Source organism: Melanerpes formicivorus, unplaced genomic scaffold, assembly GCF_026170545.1.
Source record: "Melanerpes formicivorus ecotype bairdi unplaced genomic scaffold, bMelFor1.0.p_v2 SCAF_4, whole genome shotgun sequence".
NCBI lineage: Eukaryota > Metazoa > Chordata > Aves > Piciformes > Picidae > Melanerpes > Melanerpes formicivorus.
The window spans coordinates 25,445,250-25,465,317 of record NW_027142356.1 but is presented as its reverse complement, the minus strand read 5'-3'; the positions used below and the strand labels follow the sequence as shown (position 1 = coordinate 25,465,317).

Sequence of the window (20,068 nt, the reverse complement as noted above, 5' to 3'; positions counted from 1 at the left end):
AGAGGTAGTTGTCCCCCTGTACTCAGTACTGGTGAGGCCACACTTTGAGTACTGGGTTCAGATTTGGGCCCCTCATTCCAAGAAGGCCATTGAAGGGCTGGAATGGGTTCAGAAAAGGGTAGTGAAGCTGGTGAAGGGTCTGGAGAACAGGGCTGGTGAGGACCAGCTGAGGGAACTGGGCACATTGAGCATGGAGAAGAGAAGGCTGAGGGGAAACCTCATTGCTCTCTCACTCCCTGAAAGGAGGTTGGAGTGGGGTGGGGGTTGGTGACAGAAGAAGAAATGGCGAGATGTAGGGCAGATGTAGGTTGGATATTAGAAGAAACTTCTGATTGAAAGGGTTCTCAAAGTCTGGCTCAGGATGCCCAGGGATATGGTTGAATTCCCATCCCTCATGGTGTTTCAGAGAGGCAGAGATGTGGTGCTGAGGGCCATGGGTTAGCCTTGGTAAAGTTAGGTGGTGGTTGAACTGGATGATTTGAAAGGGCTGTTCCAACCCAAACCATCCTATGATTCACAAAAAGAAAACAGTGAAAAGCATTAGGACCCTGACATTCACTCTTCTACATTAAAGAGGTGCCCTCAGCAGATGTCAAACTGCCATTCAGTGATGTTCCTCCAGATTTCCTGCCACAGCCACATCAGAAATCCCAGCATGCATTTATTTCCTCTCCTGGAGATATACCCAAAGGATTTGTCCCACACTTCTAGGATCCAGCCTAATTACTATGATAGGTCTCTGATGAAGCGTGGAGCAACCACACTGTCATGTTGCTGTCTAACAAGCCCATGCATAGACACCAAGGGAGCAGGAAAGAAAGGCAGCCTCTGCAGTGAGGATCAGCCTGTCTCCACCTGGCTGCATACCACACTGGACTGCCTGGCTAAGCCTTGTCTAGAAGCAGGAGGTAAGGAGTGGTTCTGGTGTGAGTCATCAGGGGCTCATATGTCACAAGTTCACATTCCTGGAGGGCTCCACCAGTCCTGAATTATAGGGTAAGACTTAAGCCGGGAAGGCAGAGGGAGAGACCCTAAAACACAGAGCCTGAGGGGCAAGAGAAGAACAGGAATGTCTCCAGGGCTTGCAGGAGCTGTGTGATGTGCCTGGTGTGCTGATGTGCATGGAAGGAGATGTAATCATCTTCTTGCCTTCCATCACATCTGCAAATGACAGCAGACAATGCAAACTCCCTGCCTGCATCCAAGGCAACAGCACCTTTCAGCTGCTGGGCAAAGGACAGATCTGAGCTCTGGGCAAAGGGACAAACCGGTCTCCTTGATCTCTGCAAAACCAGGACACAGCAAGCAGTGATATCTTGGACCTGCCTGCTTAGAGCAGCAGTGACAACATGCCACAACTCAACAGTCTGAGTCCTGTCCCTTCAGCATCACCATGCAGAAGAGAGATACATTTTCTAAGTCTCTCAAAACCACTTTCTCAGGGCAACTATATGCAAAGTTAGGATGTTTGAACCACTTCCATTTGGAATCAGAATGATAAAGTGGGTTTGTGTTAGAAGGGACCCCCAGTCCAACCCCCTACAGTCAGCAGGGACATCCTCCACTAGATCAGGTTGCTCAGAGCCTTGTCCAGCCTCACCTTGACTATCTCCAGGGATGGGGCCTCAACATCCTCCCTGGGCAACCTGTTGCAGTGTTCCAGCACCCTCATGGTGCAGAACTTGTTCCTAACATCCAATCTAAACCTCTCTTCTCTCATTTCAAAATATTGCCCCCCATCCTATCACCACAGGCCTTTGGAAACAGTCCCTCCTGGAAGGCAGCTCTAAGGTCTCCCTGGTACCTTCTCTTCTCCAGGCTCAACAACTCCAGCTCCCTCAGCTTGTCCTTACAGCAGAGGTGCTTCAACCCTCTGATCACTTTTGTGGCCCTCCTCTGGACCCACTCACGCAGGTCCACATCCTTCCAGTGCTCAGGGCTCTCACAACTCTTACAAATTTCTCTTTCCCAGCAGGAGAGGCAACAGTTTGCCTTTCTGTTGTAGCTGGTGGATACCCCAAAATGCAGAGAAGTGGGAAGCTCTCTGAGCAGCTGAGAGCAGAAGGGGCAAGCCACAAAGCCTCCAAGCGTGTCCTGCTGGAAGGAAGTGTGCTGAACACCGCAGCAATTAGAACCTACGAGACACAGCCACCACCACCGCTCCCACACACGCTCACCCTGGAAGAGGTCACACTCAGCCCTCCACGCTGGAGACTTCCCACCCGTTTCCAGGGGCGGTCAGCAGCAGGTCTGCCCGGCCGGGGTTGCCAGCCCAGGTAGCTGCCCGCAGGTCGAAGCTCCACTTACCTGCCTGGTTTGTGGTGACATTGACGGCCACAAAGTGGCGCGCGGCGGGGGTCTGGTCGGACACTCCGTTCACCGCCTCAATCTCAAAGGTATAGTTTGTGTGGGCCAGCAGATCCACCAGCATGACCGAGGTGTTTTTCAGGCCGCTTTGCTGGGGGAGGTACCTGACATGAGTGCCACAGGCCTCACACAGCCCCGAGGGGGAGCTGCACTTCTTGCATGCAATAAAATAAGACACATCTTTCCTTCCACCAGTATCGGCAGGGGGGATCCATTCCAGAAAGACACTAGTCTCGTTAACATTGGAGATGGCACTCCGAGGAGCAGAGGGGGGTCCTGGGTTGCAAAGTGAGAAAAACACAGGGTAAAAACACTATTAGCAGTCAGCCTGCTCACTGCTACTCACCTGCCAGGAAGCACAGGGGCACCATTTACAGCAGCACCTGAGGGACGGGCACAATACCCACCTCCCCTCAAGGCGTTGAGAGGAGGGGGACGCATGCCGCTGGCTCAAACCCAGCGGGAGGAGCACTTCACCCTGGGGTGTTGCCTTTGGTGCTCTCCTTGCTCTTCCTCTGAAGGGAGCTGCAAATCTTTGCTCTGCCCAAGTCACTGCTGGCTTCTCCAGGGGCAAGATTCTCCTTTCTTGCCCCACTGCCCTGCTATTACCAGATCCTAAAAAGCAGACCCCCACAGGGCTACTCATGATGCTCTGGTACTCAGCTCAGGTGCCAAACCTCTCCTCTGTGTGCATCCATTTCTCCCCAGCAGCTATTTGGCCACAGTGAAACCTAAGCCTGGACATCCAAATCACCTCTAAGTAGCCCACAACAGATGGTGATCTCCACAGGCCAATGGAAAGATGGCCATATCTGGCCACCCAACAGCAGCCTTCTTGGTCTCTGCCAAGCTCTATCACGGTTGGTTAGCCTCAACACGCCTGCTTAACCTCACCACGCCTGCTTATTTTGCCATGCCTCCCTGCTCAGGATGGCAGCATGGTCCTGGCAAGGCTAACTGAGGAGATAAGGCTACTGCAGAGGCACCACAGCTCCTGTAAAGGGCAAGTTGCTTTCTTTTGTCCTGCTGAGAAAGGCCGTGGCTGGGCAAGCAAAGCCCACCTGCAGACGCCTTCAAGAGTGTTTACTTGCAGAAGGTGCTGCAAGCTTTAGGTGTTTAACAGGCTCCAGTTGGAGATGAAGGGCAAACTGCAGATACATCCTGAAGACAAGGTGAAAGGACAAGCAGGAACCTTGTGCAAGAGATCCACAGGTTATATACTCAGGGAATGCTAATGAAGGAAGAAGAAAGGGGATGGATTTTAGTCACAGCACCAGCAGAAGCCCTACAGCAAAGACTGGGATTTTTCCAAGAGAGGCAGATGAGGGGAGGCAGCAGACTGTCCTTTGGTCTGAATGAAGCTGTCAAATTCCATGAGCAGCTCTATGAAAAGAACCCATCGAGGACCTTCACCAGCTAGAAATCCATCTGAGCTCTACAGCCTGTCTCAGGCTGTCATCATCTGGTTGTGTTGTGATAATTAAACTGGGTTTGTTATTTAAAACAGGCAGCCTTGCAAAACTGAAATTACCTTCTGAAGCAAGAGCATTTGCTTCTCTTTCCCTTCCCTATTCCCTTTTTGAAGTCTCTAACATTAGTGCTGATAAAACACTGCCGTGACTTCGACTGGAAATGCTCTGGTTCAATGAGGAATTTGCTGCCAGGGGAAATCAATCATCCTGATAGAGTTTTGTTTGCTTTTACAATTCAGGGGAAAAGCAGCTGAATTAAAAATCTAAAGTCAGTTTAGGAAATGGCAGGTCAGCTTTGGTTTGCCTTGTGAACACTCCAGATGACCACAAATGGGGAGCAAGCCAACCTGGAATCCCCCACTGCAGGCAGCCAGCAATAATTAGCTGATGACACCAAGATACAGCCCAAGTCAGGGCTATTTTCTATCTAATGGAAACTAGGAAACCCATCACTGGAGCTGTGAGGAGGTTTTATGGATATATTGCACACAGGGATGGGGTTTTGCCAGTTAAATTGCCCTACATTTACTTCCGCTGGTTGGCCCTGGGCAGCCTGGTCTAGTTGGATGTGTCCCTACAGGGGGCTTGGACAAGATGACCTTTGAGGGTCCCTTCCAACCCAACACAATCTGTGACTCTGTGAATGCCCTTTTATTTATACCAGTAAGAAGAACCTGGGCATTAGAAAAACTTGCTGGACAATGTGTCTTTAACTGGGGATAAATTATTACTGTTGGGAAGCCACCATAGGTTTTTATTTGCTTTGTAGAGAGGTGTCAGCTGCTCTTCTTCAGGGCTTAAAAGCATCAGCTTCAATGGAGCTGCTTTGAAGCTGGGCTTCATAATCTATGACAGATTTTTAGTAGTCTATGGATATCTAACAAAACCTACTAGAAGAATCCTAAAACTGGGTAAAGTGGATATCTAACAAGATAAAGCTTGGATCCACCCCAGGTAGGAGAACAAAACTAGGTTTTACCTTTAGAAAAAGGGGGAGGGGGTGTCAGCAAAAACCTGTGGTCTGTGCTACACTCAGTGGGTCTAGCTGGGGGCACACAATTTGTGCCCCTATGTATCTGAAACAAACTGAACAAGAACTTTTTAAGCTGCAGGACAGGTCAGATATGGCAGGAAAAGGGAGAAATCAGGGATTCAGATGCCTCATTGGACTCCCATTGCTCCCCTTTGCCCTCTACCAGAAGGGGAGAAGCTCTACATTTTGGCTGCGGCTCTAAGCTAAGGGCTGGGGGAAACCCTTGCTCTGCTAAGGAGGCCTGGTTTCATTTCCCACCTCTTTTTGCCAAGGACAAATAAATTAGTAAACTAATATCTTCATTTCCTTATAAATGTACTACTTTCTCTCCTAAGCAGGTAAGATCTGGCCCTTCTGCGCCACAATCTGGTAGCGAAGGCTTACTGAAGACAAAGATCTTGATGGGCTTTTCCTTGCTGTTATTTTCAGCTGCGCCTATTCTAAAAAGCATAACCTGAGAGAAAGATTACTCTTGAGAGACAATCATCTGTATGTCCACACTCTAAGTTCAGTGTGAACTCTTTGTGGGTAGAGAATTACACTTAGTAGGAAGTAACCCTTTCAGCTTGTCTCACGTTTCTTAGCGTTAAAAATACCTCCCCAATAGGCTCTGAAAAGCAACAGGGCTACTTGCCAGGGAGGGAGGAGAAGAAGGGGGAAAGGGAAAGAGAGAGGGGAAATCCATGCTTTCATTTGAGAGAAGTGCTGTGCAAGGAGATGAAGCTAGGATTAAGGAGAAATAAAGCACTGTGACCTCCTGCCAAACACATCATAATATGAGGAGAATTCTCAACTGCTCATCGTGACCTAACAGGTTTGTTAGGTTTGGTTGTTTTCTGTGGGTTGGTTGGGTTTTTTTGTCTGAGGGCAATAACTACTTCAGGGCTGCAGCACAGCACTGTTAATTTCAAAATTGCCAATCACTACTTATAAAGCATGCTTAAGGAACTGGAAAAAATGAAATAAAACTGTGGTTTATTTCCCATGCACTCCCTGCTGTACTTAACCGAGGGTGGTGTAGAAGTTTTCTTTAGTGCTGCTGCTTGTAGTGGGGAGATTCGTGCAGCCTGGGACTCAAAAGTGTTTCCTTTAAACCAGGAAAATGTGAATTTATAGTTAAACTGGCAAGGAGGGAGGCTCTGCAGGTGCAGAGCAGAAAATGGACATTGATGTATTCTCTGGAATTAACTAGATTTCAAGTTGAGGGAATCCTATGAATATTATTAACTTCTGCAGTAATAAATAATAATAATAACAATACATAATAACATACAAAAAGCTTGCAAAATTTTTCTCCCAGTTATGGCTCAAGTTTGTCCTGCTTTCTGTTTCAGTCCACAGTGAGATGTTTCCTCCCAGATCTAAGTGGACCGGTTGAAAATGCCAGGGTCATTGCCTACCCTTCACTGTCCCTGCCTAAATTTACAACCTCGGGGAGCATGTGAGCCCTCCTCATCACATCCAGGAAAACAATCATGGATTTAGGATAAAATCCCAAGAAAAGGTGAGTAGAGCGAGCAAGAAGGATGCAGAGAAGACTCAGATGTGGTCTGCTTTTGAGATGTAAAGTGGAAATGCCATCAGAGATAATGCAACATCCTCAACTACTCTGGGTGACAGAAACTGGGCAGTGTTTTGGTCAGCAGCAACTCTCACCTGCCCCAGCAGCACTCAAGATCTGGCCAAGCCATATCCTAATAAGAGCTTCAGACATCTGCCTGTGTTTTAAACCCCCTAATAACAGGCTTTTAATGTTTTAAACTACCTAATAGTAAGCATTTAATGTTTTAAACTACTTAATAGTAAGCATTTAATGTTTTAAACTACCTAATAGTAAGCTTTTTAAAACAAAAAGGAAACCAACAGTGGAACAAACCTACTCAAATACTAAAACCACCACCAAGCTTTGAAAAAAAAAAGAACAACAACAAAAACCCCAACACAAACCCAAGCAAGCATAAAAAAACCAAACCAAACACCAACCAAAAAACCAAACCTCAAACAAAGCTAAAGAGAAAATCCCATGCTAATTGCATGACAGTCTCTAACCTCCAGGATTTGAACTGCAGAAAGCTGAGGATGACAGGCATTCAAATTTCACTTCTGTTTAACGTGAGCTGGTCACCAAGCTTGCTTGTGCCTGTCTGAATGTCCTGCCCTCCACTCAGGTCACAAGCAGGCACAAACCTCCTTCTCCTCAGCAAGGGAACCTCCTTCCCTGTGCTAATCCACCAGCAGGAGAGACTGGACATGTCCCACTCCATCTTGAGAGAGGACAGAGAGAAGCATCCCTGATGAACTGTGCATAGCAGCAGTCTGGCACAACTCTGTGCCAGCCCCTAGCTTTGGATCTGCCAGCACAGAAAAGCTGTTTCCAGAGCTTAGAGCACTTTTCTTCCTTCCCAACACCACAGTGGATCTCATCCACTCTTCTTTACCTATGGTTTTTAAGTCAGGCCAAGGGGCAAAATGGACATCAAGAAGCTCTGGTATCAAAGTTGTTCAGGCTGTACCCCACCCTTGCTACCCTTCCAAAAGACACCAGCAAATCTAATGAACACACTGAGAAGTGCTTCTGTGACTCACTGCCCCAGCCCACTTTGTCCCACAGTACCAGCTACTGCCACAGTGCCCTGAGGCTGTCTTCTCCTCCCCTGCAGCAACACCTCCCAACAGCTACATGCTTCCTGCTCCTTTGGCTGGTAAAAAGGAAATGCAGAGTTCAAGGGCCCAAGTTCTGCTCCTGCAGGCAAGCAGAGACCTGCTGAGGGCAACTCGCTTTGAGAGAGTGCCTCAGCAACAGGAACAGGCTGCTTCTTTCTCTTTTTGAAGTGCAAACTTGGGAAGCTAAGAGGGACACCTGTGCTCACTGGGATGAAGGCACAAAAAGCCACTATTGTGAAAGGCAACAGTATGAAGTCACCTCTGTGCTGTTGCTCCGTGGTAATATGAGCATGCATGGACTCACAAACCTACTTTTACCTCCATCATTTCAGTTCCTTGCAAGCTCTGTCTGCTCCTGCCCCAGCAGTTCAGCTTCTCCTGGGTTCTTTCTAACCAGTTTTGCACTGCAAAAATCCCATTCAGAGCACAAGAGGCCAAGGTCAGCAAGCACCTGTGGGCTGTGCTACACTCACTGGGACTAGCTGGAGGCACACAAATTGTGCCCCCAGGAATCTGAAACAAACTGAACAAGAACTTTCCAAGCTACAGGATAGGTCATAGATTGCAGGAAAAGGGCAAGATCAGTGATTCTGACCCCACCTTGAATTCCCAATGCTCCCACTGGCTCCCTACACCAAGGGCAGTATGTTGGCTTCAGGTTTGGAGATGGCATTTCCCCCCACAGAGTTTTGAGGCTACCCTGAAGAACACACAACTTCAGCTGGACTGGAGAAGTGTTGCTCTCTGCTTGCTGGTTCACCACCTACGAGCTAAGAGACGAGACTAAGAAGGACCACACAGACTCCATCTATCCATGCATTGTCTCCACTGCATGTGTGCCCTGGTTGGTACACAAGCACACACCAATGTGGAGGGCTGAAGGCCACACTCTTGGCTGAGTCCACCCATAAAGAGGCAGCAAGAGATGGAGCATCCCTTTGCTCCAAAAATTCTTCCTGGGTTTAAATGCCAGCTTTTGAAGCAAAAAGCTTTGAAAAGTCCTTCTGTAATCAGGGATATGGTAGGCAAAAGCCAGTGAGACTACAAGTGTGGTCAAGCCTAGTTCAGACTCCAGCCCAGAGCCTAGGAAAGGACATTCATTTGGATCATGAGGTCTGGTCACAGCACAGGAACAGCTCCAAAGGATTAAACCCAACCCTAGAAGCATCTGCTTACTTGTACAGGCCATGGTAGGTGGGTCTGACTCCTTCCTAAAATAGTGCTCTTCACACAGGCAAGATGTGGATGCTTCATCAAGGGTGTAGCTGTGAGGGGGACATTTGCTGCAGGATGGACTGTGGGGTGAAGCTTTGAAGAACCCAGGTCTGCATACTGTGAAAAGAAGAACCACAAGCTAAGCTCTCCCAGCATAAAATTAGTCTCTTCCCCTTTTTTTTTATTTTTGTTTAATAAAAACACCCCACCACCACCACCACCCCCAACCATATTCTTCAGCTAGAAAACAGACAAACAACTTGCAAGCTATTTGGTTTGCAGATTTAAAATCAGCTGTGCAACTACCAGGCAGTGCATACTTAAATATCTGCATGGAAGCAGAATGAGAAGCCCTGCATTATTACTTTATTTATTTGTTGTTTTGTTTCTTTCCCTTACCATTTCCCTTGCTGGGTATTCCTTTTCCTTCCTGAATGCATTAGAGGGAACAACTTCTGGTGGGTTCTGCTTTGTAGGAAATGTTTATTGCATTTGGGTTTGCTTATTTTTTTTTATGATTTTCTTCACTGAGCCTTAAAAAAAAAACCAACCAAACCAAACCCAAACCAGGTAAAATACATCTGCTGGTTTTCGTTTCAGATGTTGCACACCCAGAAATCGATGTCCCTGGCAAACAAACAGCAGCACTGGGGTGGAGGATGAGCTCAGGATTGACAGCTTGAAGACACTGTGATAAGGCTGCTTCCCTAGGGTCTTCTCCCTAGCAAACCTGTGATGAATTTTAAAGTGCTCCACATAAAACAGACTTGCTCTGGGGCCTTAAAAACCATCTCATTCAATTCCCCTTGCAATGGCAGGGACACCTTCCACTAGAACACGTTGCTCAAGACCCCATCCAACCTGGCCATCAGCTCCTTTGGTATTGGGCAACCAGTTCCAGTATCTCACAACACTCACTGTCAAGAACTTCTTCCTAATGTTCTCCAATCTCAATCTCCCCTCTTCCAGCTCAAAGCTCAAATTCATGCAGAATATTGCTCCCAGCTCCAATCTATCCGCATGACAAGGCACAGAGACCTTTTTCTCTCACCTAGATAATAGATGGGTGAAGGGAGCTAGGGAGTGCTGTTGGGTTTTTTAATTATTATGTTTTTAACAAGTTTGAACTGTTACCTCGTTCCAGACTCATAAAACAAGTGCTCTTGATTCATGGATTCATAGAATGGTTTGGGTTGGAAGAGACCTCAAAGATCATCCAGTTTTGACCCCCTAGCCCAGGTTGCTCAAGGCCTCATCCAGCCCAGCCACGAACACCTCCAGGGAGGGGCCATCCACAACCTCCCTGGGCAACCTCTTCCACTGTTTCACCACCATCACTGGCAAGAATTTATTCCTAATCTCCAGTCTGAATCTCCTCTCTTTAAGCTCAAAGCCACTGCCTTTCATCCTGTCACTCCAAGCCCTTGTACAAAAGTCCCTCCCCAGCTCTCCTGTAGCTGCCTTCATGGGACTGGAAGGCTGCTTTAAGGTCTTCCTGGAGCCTTCTCTCCTCCAGGCTGAACAACCCCAACTCTCTCAGCCTGTCCCCACAGGGGAGGTTCTCCATCCCCCTGATCATCTTTCTGGCCTCCTCTGGATCCCCTCCAGCAGTTCTATGAACCGGACACATTTCTCCAGGTGGGGTCTCAGCAGTACAGAGTACAGGCAGGTCCTCCCACACCTTCCCTCGGCTCCCTTTTCTTTCCACAGGAGAGGCAGAGAACAATTAGTAGGACTGAAAAGATTCATAGAGGTTTTTAAATCCCTAGTTTCAAAAACTGCTGATCATCCAACTCGTGCTCCACAGCCAGCTGAGCTGTGAGCTCTGCAGGACACAGCTCTCCTGCCTTGTGTCCATCCACCAGCACTGGTGAGTAGACCAAGAGCTGAATTTTCTCTTGAAGGCTGCTAACTCCACTGCACATTCCCCAGTCTGCAGCACAGAGCTAAGTTCTTTTATTTACTTCACAGCTACCTTCTAATGCTGCCCTACCTACAGCAAGGATTTTGACAATCTCTGGGAAGCCTTCAGGGAGAGGAGACCACCAAATCATGGTCTCTACTCTGTCCTGGTGAGGCCATGTTTGCAGTAATGCATACAGTTCTGGGCGCCCTGATTCAAGATGGACAGGGACTTGCTGGAGGGGGTACAGAAAGGGCTAGAAACATGAGGAGGGGACTGAAACACATCTGTGATGAGGAATTTGGGCTGTTCACAGTCTGGAGAAGAGCAGCCTGATGGGGGGATCTCATCAATGCTAATCAATACTTCAAGGGTGAGTGTCAGGAGGATGGAACCAGACTTTGCTCAGTGGTGCCCAGTGACAGGACTAGGGGTAACAGGCACTAACTTGAACATAAGAAGTTCCATCTAAAGATGAGGAGGAGCTTCTTTAAATTAAAGGTGGTGGAACACTGGAACAGGCTGCCCACAGAAGCGGTGGAGTCTCCATCTCTGAAGGCATTCCAAACCCACCTGGATGTGTTCCTGTGTGACCTTTTCTAGGTGACCCTGCCTTGGCAGAGGAGTTTGATTCAATGATCTCCAGAGGTCCCTTTCAACCCCTGTCATGCTGGGATTTAGTAAAACGGCTCCTCTCTACCCTCCAATTTTTATTTCCAAACAAATCAAACCCAGTCACAGAGGCAGGGAACCAAGATGGGGGAAGGAAAGCACAAAAGCCCTGTGCCACACAAAATGATGCTCAAGGCCACAACTTGTGTGTGCTGGATGTAATTACCCTTCCAAAGAGGAATTGAATTCATCTCATTATGTCCCATCATACAGACACAAAATCATTACAGCACAAGAGTTTATTGTGCTTCTGTTTTTCCTGTTGCAAAGCAGCAAATGCAAAGTAAGTCACTTTGCCTTGACAGCCTTCCAACGAAGGGCAGCTTGCTAACAGTGGTGGTGACACGAGGCTGAGGGCAAAGGCAGCGTCTGGTTTGCATGAGGAACTGCAGAGCCAACAGATGCACAACAGCCAATAACCCATCTTTTAACGAGGGATGGCAAATAAACTGAGCTACACCAATCTGCTTATCATCTGCAGGCTCCCATGGTTCAGACAAGTCCCTCCTCTATCCAAAAAGTCTGAGGAGGAACATTCAAGAACAAGGTTCCAAGCTGAGGCCTCATAACAAACAGCCAGCAGAGCAGAGTGCAGTCAGGTCCAAGGGAAACAGTCTTGTGTTGGCCAGAAGGGAAGGGGTTGGACTTGATGATCTTCAAGTGGCTCCTTGAAACCCTACCATTCTGTGATTCTGAGAATGCAGGCACAGGAGATCATAGAATCATGGAATTGTTTCAGCTAGAAAAGCTCTTTAAGATCATGGAGCCCAACCATTCACTAACTCTATCAAGGCTGGTAGACCTGTCTAGATTTGTTCCTGTGTGATCTGCTCTAGGTGATCCTATTCTGACAGAGGGGTTGGAGGTTATGATCTCCAGAGGTCTCTTCCAACCCCTACTGTTATGTGATTCTATGACACAAAAGATAGGACATCTGATGAGGTGCTTCAGGCAGCAATAAACAGGAATTCTGTGATTGAATGGACACTGTGAGATGAAAGCTGACCCAGGAACATCTTACACCTTACAAATGTCCAGCTGCTCTACACCTTCCATCTGCACCCACCTCAGGCTACAAGTATTGGAAGCAAAAACCAGCTCCAAGGCTCTCCATATCCATATCACCATGTCACTAAAAACACCTGATTAATAGAGGTGGGAATTGCATTTTTGTCACTGGAGATGGAGAAACTCGGAAACACAACCCCATCAGCCTTGAAACCCCAGGAGATATGAACAAGGTCCAACCTATTACTGCTTGCTTTGTACCCCCATGATGCCTGGAGGATAATCTCACAGTACTTAAGTGCTTACAATCAGCAAAGTGACATTTCACATATCCCAGAAGATAAAGCTCCAACAGAAATCACACTGTCTGCCTTACAGAGCACCTAGTCAGTCTCCACAGTCATCAGGAACCACACGAGCAGCTGCTTAGCCACAAATAAGGCAAGAAAACCTGTACACTGTGCTCAAGGGGCGAAGGCATCCCGGTCTGTATCAGCAATGGTGTGGCCAGCAGGACCAGGACAGTGATTGCCCCCTGTAATCAGCACTGCTGAGGCCACACCTTGAGCCCTGGGTTCAGTTTCAGGGCCCCCACTACAAGAAGGACACTGAAGGGCTGGAGCAAGTCCAGAGAAGGGCAAAGAATCTGGGGAAGGGTCTGGAGAACAGGGCTGGTGAGGAGCAGCTGAGGGAACTGGTCATGTTTAGCCTGAAAAAGAGAAAGCTGAGGGGAGACCTCATTGCTCTCTACAACTCCCTGAAAGGAGGCTGGAGTGAGGTAGAGGCTCTTCTCCCTATTGTCAAGTGACAGAATGAAATTACCTGAAATTGTGCCAGAGGAGGTTTAGATTGAAGATGAGGAAAAATTTCTTTGCTGCAAGAGCAGCCAGGGATTGGAACAGGCTGCCCAGGGAGGTGGTGGAGTCACCATCCCTGAAGGCGTCCAAGAAATGTGTGGTCATGGCACTTGGGGACATAGTTTAATGTCCATGGTGGTGCTGGGTTGAAGGTTGGACTGGATGATCTTAGAGGTTTTTTCCTACCCACAGAATTCTGTGATTTTATAAGGACTGCTAGTCTAGACAGATCAGAGGTTATCCAATTGAAGGAACAATGGGTACAAGGCGGAACACAGCAGGTTCCACCTCAACGTAAAGAGAATTTTTTTTTGCATGAGGGTGCTGGAGCCCTGGACCAGGCTGCCCAGAGAGGTTGTGGATGTTCCCTCCCTGGGGATGTTCAAGGCCAGGCTGGATGAGGCCTTGATCAACCTGGTCTAGTGGAAGGTAGAATAGTATCCTTGCCCATGTCAAGAAGGTTGGAACTGGATGATCTTCAAGGTCCCTTCCAACCTAAACATTTCTATGATTATCAATAAATAAGTTCTTTCAGTTCCCCCCTTTGAAAAATGCCACCACTTCCACTAAGTGCCTCACTAAATTGTTACAGGGCTATTTATGACATGAGCAGAGTTGCTGGAGAACCAAGAAGCATCCCTAATGACATTAATGGGTTTGTTCTCCACAATTTCAAAGTTCACCAGATGGTATCACTCCAACAAATCCATCAAATTCCCAAGGAACCTACACTGACAAGCCAGAAAAAGACCTGCACCTATGCATTTGGAAACACCCCTGATGACAAGAGCACAATGACATGATCCTAACGGGCTGCAATTCACAGTATCACAGTATAACTAAGGTTGGAAGAGACCTCAAGGATCATCGAGTCCAACCTATCAACACAGACCCCATAACTAGACCATGGCACCAAGTGCCACGTCCAATCTCTTCTTGAATGCCTCCAGGGATGGTGACTCCACCACCTCCCTGGGCAGCACATTCCAATGACGAATGACTCGCTTGGTGAAGAACTTTCGCCTCACCTTGAGCCTAAACTTCCTCTGGTGCAGCTTGAGACTGTGTCCTCTTGTTCTGGTGCTGGTTGCCTGGGAGAAGAGACCAACCCCTTCCTGGCTACAACCACCTTTCAGGTAGTTGTAGAGGGCAATGAGGTCACCCCTGAGCCTCCTCTTCTCCAGGCTAAACAATCCCAGCTCCCTTAGCCTCTCCTCATAGGGCTTGTGTTCAAGGCCTCTCAATTCTGCTGCTCATTCCCACTCTGCTCTGAAGAAGATTCTGAAGCCATCAATTCAACAAAACCTGAGTCAAATCTCAACTCCCCACAGCACAAGAGAGGAGCAGGGAAGGGGACTTACCTCGGCATGTATGCAAAACCACAGAATGTTAGGGGCTGGAAGGGACCTCTGGAGACCTCCTAGTCCAAATCCCCTGCTGAAGCAAGGTCACCTGGATCAGGTTGCACAGGAACATGTTCAAGATGTTTGGAATCTCTCCAGAGCAGGAAACTCCACAACCTCTCTGGACAGCCTGCTCCAGCTCTCTATCACTCTCACAACAAAGAAGCTTCTCCTTAAGTTCAAGTTGGTTTCTAGTTTGTACCTGCTGTCCTTTGTCCTATCACTGTGCACCACTGAAAAGAGCCCAGCCCCATCCTCTCAACCTCCACCCTCTAGATGTTGGTCAGCACTGATAAGGTTCCCTCTCAGTCTGTCCTTCTCCAGACTAAGCAGCCCCAAGTCTCTCAGCCTCCCCATATGGGTTTGGTTTTGGAGGAGAAAATCAACCTCTAGAGCAATAAATCCTCACAGAAGAAAGATAAGATGGTTCAGAAGCACTGAGCCCTGTGCCAGCAAGCTTACCCCAGCTGTGCTGCTGGTAGGGCTAGCTGGGCATACTTCGGTATTGTGGTGGGCTTTGGTCCAAACTGTCTTGTCAAAAACCAAAACAAAAGCAAACCCCACCAAACACCCAAACATGGGAAAAACTGGAACCTTTCTAGACAAAACATTCCTTGGGATAGGAAGGGTCATTTCCTAGTAAACACATGTTCATTACCAGCAGCTCCATGCCCTTGCAAGCACACCCAAGGGTTCCTTCAGTTAGAATAGAATAGAATAGAATAGAATAGAATAGAATAGAATAGAATAGAATAGAATAGAATAGAATAGAATAGAATAGAATAGAATAGAATAGAATAGAATAGAATAGAATAGAATAGAATAGAATAGACCAGACCAGGTCAGGTTGGAAAAGACCTTCAAGATCATCAAGTCAAACCTATCATCCAACACCACCTAATCAACTAAACCATGGCACCAAGTGCCTCATCCAGTCTCCTCCTAAACACCTCCAGTGATGGTGACTCTACCACCTCCCTGGGCAGCACATTCCAATGGCAAATCACTCTCTCTATGAAGAACTTCTTCCTAACATCCAGCCTAAACCTCCCTTGTCGCAGCTTGAGACTGTGTCCTCTTGTTCTGGTGCTGGGTGCTGGGAGAAGAGACCAACCTCCACCTGGCTACAACCTCCCTTCAGGTAGTTGTAGACAGCAATAAGGTCTCCCCTGAGCCTCCTCTTCTCCAGGCTAAGCAACCCCAGCTCCCTCAGCCTCTCCTCCTAGGGCTTGTGCTCCAAACCCCTCCCCAGCTTTGTTGCCCTTCTCTGGACATCTTCCAGCAAGTCAACATCCTTCCTAAACTGAGGAGCCCAGAACTGGACACAGTAGTCAAGGTATGGCCTAACCAGTGCAGTGTACAAGGGCAGAATGACCTCCCTGCTCCTGCTGGCCACACTGTTCCTGATACAGACCAGGATGCCATTGGCCCTCTTGGCCACCTGGGCACACTGCTGGCTCATGTTCAGCCTACTATCAACGAGTATCCCCAGGTCCCTTTCTGCCTGGAAGGCACCCTCTCAGCCCAGAAGGCACCCTCTCAGCCCAGAAGGCACCTGTGCTTCTCCTTGCTCTCTAGATACAAGAGACAGATCCAGGTTACTCCATGCTCCATCCAACCTGGCTTTGAACACTTCCAAGCTTGGAGCCTGCACAACTTTTCTGAGCAACCTCTTCCAGCTGGGTTTTGGAATCGAATGACCTTTGAGGTCTCTTCCAACCCAAAGCATTCTGTGATTCTGATATCTTCAATGTTTAAGGGCTTGTTTGCTCCTAGCTTTATGATCATCTGTCTCAGGAGGCACATTTTGTAGGTCTGGCTGCAGACAATTTGCTTTCAAATGGTTGCTCTGTAATTTATGGCTGAACATATGTCACCCCAGACACATCTATTCAAATTCCATCAGCAGGCAACAGAGATGGATCTTTTAGAGCCCTTTTGACCAAAAAACACAGAGAGGAAGCATTTATCTGGAGTTGCCTGAACTAAGGATGTTAAATGGGCTGATGCACATGAAAGGGACTCTGGGGAAGTGGGGTTTTTGTGTGCAGTTAAGACAGAATCACGGAATGGTCAGGGTTCATAGATCTATTGATTGGTTTAGGGTAGAAAGGACCTTAAAGATTATCCAGTTCCAACCCCCCTGCCATGGGCAGGGACACCTTCCACTAGCCCAGATTGCTCAAGGCCTTAGCCAACCTGGCCCTGAACACATCCAGGGATGGGACAGCCACAACCTCTCTGGGTAACCTCCACCAGGGCTCCAGCAACCTCACAGTGAAGAAGTATCTTGTGTTGAGGTGGAATTTCCTGTGTTCCAGTTTGAGTCCTTTTCCCCTTGTCTTATCATAGGACACCACTGAAAAGAGCCTGGCCTCTTCTTCTGGACCCCCACCCTTCAGATATTTATAAATATTGATAAGGTGCCCTCTCAGCCTTCCCTTCTCCAGGCTAAACAGCCCCAGGTCTCTCAGCCTTTCCTCATCAGACAGATGTCCCAGTCCCTTCAGCATCCTCATAGCCCCCATTGTACGTTCTGCAGTATATCCCTGTCCCTCTTGAACTGGGGAGCCCAGAACTGGACACAATACCCCAGATATGGTCTCAGAAGGGCAGAGGAGAGGGGCAGAAGAACCTCCCTTGACCTGCTGGCCACACTCTTCTTAATGCATCCTTGCATTAACAGGGCATCATTTGTCTTGGCCACCAGGGCACATTGCTGTCCCATGGATAATTTCCTGTCCACCAGGACACCAAGGTCCTTCTCCATGGTGCTGCTTTCCAGCAGGTCATCCCCTAACCTGTGCTGGTGCAGGTGTTTGTTCCTGAGGAACACCAACAGATGCATTAGAGAGCAGCTCAGAACTTCTGATGCTCTGCTGCTCAGCCTAAATACTAGTCACCATTGGGTTTTGTTTTATAAAAGGTGTTTAAGTGGTGAAAAACCACCACAAAGTTCATCACTCTGCACAGAAATTGCCTCATCCAGCTGAAGTTAGAAATAAATAGCTGCAGTTAAGGATGTCACTGCAATTGTTGATGTGATGCATTCAGTTTGCAGAACACTGCTCTGAAATGTTCCCCTTCTATAGCAGGGGAATTCATTACACTTGTATGGGAGACTTTCTCCTCCCTGCTGAAATGACTCCTGCTCCCTGCCTTCCTCCCCACCCCATATGTTATTTAAGAAAGCATTTTCCAACCACTGCTTCTCCTTATGCATCTTTTATCTTAAAAGAACCATAGGATGGTTTGGATTGGAAGTGACCTCCAAAGGTCATCCAGTCCAACCCCTCTGCAGTCAGCAGGGACAGCCTACACTAGATCAGGCTGCTCAGAGCCTTGTCCAGCCTCACCATATCTCTAGGGATGGGGCCCTAACTCCCTCCCTGGGCAACCTGTTGCAGTGTTCCAGCAGCCTCACAGTGCACAACTTGTTCCTAACATCCAATCTAAATCTGCTCTTCTTTCATTTCAAACCATTGCCCCTCAACCTGTCACAGCAGGCCTTTGGAACCTGTCCCTCTGCAGCCTTCTTACAGCCCCCTTTCAGGTACTGAAAGGCTGCTCAAAGGTCTTCCTTCTCTTCTCCAGGCTGGACAAGCCCAGTTCCATCAGCTTGTCCCCATAGGAGAGGTGTTCCCGACCCCTGATCATTCTTGTGGCCTCCTCAGAACCCTCTCCATCAGGTTGATGTCCTTCCTGTGCTGAAGGCCCCATAGCTAAACAGAGCACTGCAGGTGAGGTCTCATCAGAGCAGAGGGGCAGAATCACCTCTCTCCATCTCTGGCCACACTGCTGTTGATGCAGCCCAGGCTGCCATTGGCCTGGCTGGCCAAGTGCACATTGCTGATTCATGTGCAGCTTCTCATCCACCATCACCCCCAAGTCCTTCTCTGCTGGGCTGCTCTCAATCTCATCATCCCCCAGCCTGGACTGATATTGAGGTTTGCCCTGACCTAGGTGCAGGACCTTGCACTTTGCCTTATTGAACCTCATGAGATTCTCCTCAGCCCACCTCTCAAGCTTGTCCAGGTCCCTCTGGATGGCTTCCTGCCCAGCAGTTCCTACCTTCAGAACCAAACATAAATATGTGAAACAAGTGCTAATAAAAACATATTACCTTGCTTCAGGTGTTCCTGTCAATTTGTCCAGGTGCTATTAGCCCAGGCTGACAGGGAAGCAGAGCTGAGGTATTTCAGCTGTGCCTTGACATTTTGATTCTGTTTGTTGGTTGGATTGTGCAGGGATCTGGCTTTTTCTCCAAGACCTCTATAGCTGTCAGTCTGTGCAAACAGCATTTGACAAGATGTCCATTTAGCAGGATGGGAGGGCAAAGCAAAGGAGGAAACAAGAGCTGGAAAGCCCAGGCAGGTGTCTGGGCAGAGCTGCACTGCAGTGCAGAAACTGATGCTCTTCACATACCAATCAACTTGAAAAAAAAACAAAAGAGCAGCTTGACATGCAGGCTCTGAGGCAGTTTGCATCCTTTAATCAATAGCTCCTTCAAGAAGAGTGGCCAAGAACAATATAAACAAAGGCAGAGGAGAAAGAAGACAAAAGGCCAGCACTGGAGAAAGCATCAGGAGCACCCTAAGTTCATTCACAGTAAAGTTTTGTTTGGCTGCTCTTATTTCTTTGTTGGAAGGAGAGAGGAAACCCAAGAAAGCTTTGATTACTGCTGAGAAATTAGATTGGAGAAGAGATCTTAACAGGAAGCTTTGCCTTCCAAGACTGCCCTTTTCCAGCCTGAGGAAAGAAACAGAAGGTGATGAAGCTGTCTCTTTCAGCTCTCCTGTAGCCCCCTTCAAATACTGGAAGGCTGCTAGAAGGTTTGCCTGGGGCCTCCTCCAGGTTGAAGAACCCCAGCTCTCTCAGCCTTTCAGCACAGGAGAGGTACTCCACACCTATGATCATCACAGAATCATAGAATTGTTTGGGTTGGAAAAGAGCTCTAAGATCATCACTTTCGACCTAAGACCACCATGGCCATTAAAACACATCACCAAGTGCCATGTAGGGCCATAGCACTTGAGCAGCCTGGTCTACTGGCAGGTGTCCTGTGGCCTTGGATTTAGAAGATGCCTCCAGGCTTGTCTCTCCCTGAAAAGAGCTTTGGGTGAGGAACTAGAGGATGGGCCACAATGAAACCTAGTAAAAGTTAGACCCAAAGGTGAAACAACAACAACTAAATCTTGTTGTTGGTCTTGTGCTTTAGGCCAAGTCAGCTGCTTGTTCATTCCCAACCCTCCAACAGGATGGGGAGAAGAATCAGAAGAAAAGGTAAAACCTCACAGGCTGAGATGACAGCACAAGATCAGACAGTGCTGAAGCCACCACATTTAGTGACAGCCACCAGACGGGTCTAGAAATGACCACACATGCCCAAAAGGGAAAGGTGTGAGAGAGGCTGTGTCAAAAACCACCTGAGACAAACTTAATCACAGAATTGCAGGGGTTGGAATGCGCCTCTG

At 48.0% G+C, this 20,068-nt stretch overlaps 1 protein-coding gene across 8 annotated transcripts in view; it reads right to left on the bottom strand.

Moving 5' to 3' along the window:
- Positions 1-20,068, bottom strand: part of EPHA5 (EPH receptor A5) — a 210,182-nt gene that overhangs the window by 93,983 nt on the left and 96,131 nt on the right. For 5 of the 8 annotated variants that reach the window (XM_068137385.1, XM_068137381.1, XM_068137382.1 and 2 more), the window contains exons 4-5: positions 8,713-8,868; positions 2,308-2,643 (exon numbers count right to left, since the gene is read on the bottom strand). The exons of 2 other annotated variants lie outside the window; for them this stretch is intronic. In XM_068137385.1, the coding sequence (XP_067993486.1) occupies positions 2,308-2,643; positions 8,713-8,868 (492 nt within the window). The remainder of the gene's footprint in view (positions 1-2,307; positions 2,644-8,712; positions 8,869-20,068) is intronic. One more of the 8 variants, XM_068137386.1, reaches the window with a different exon arrangement.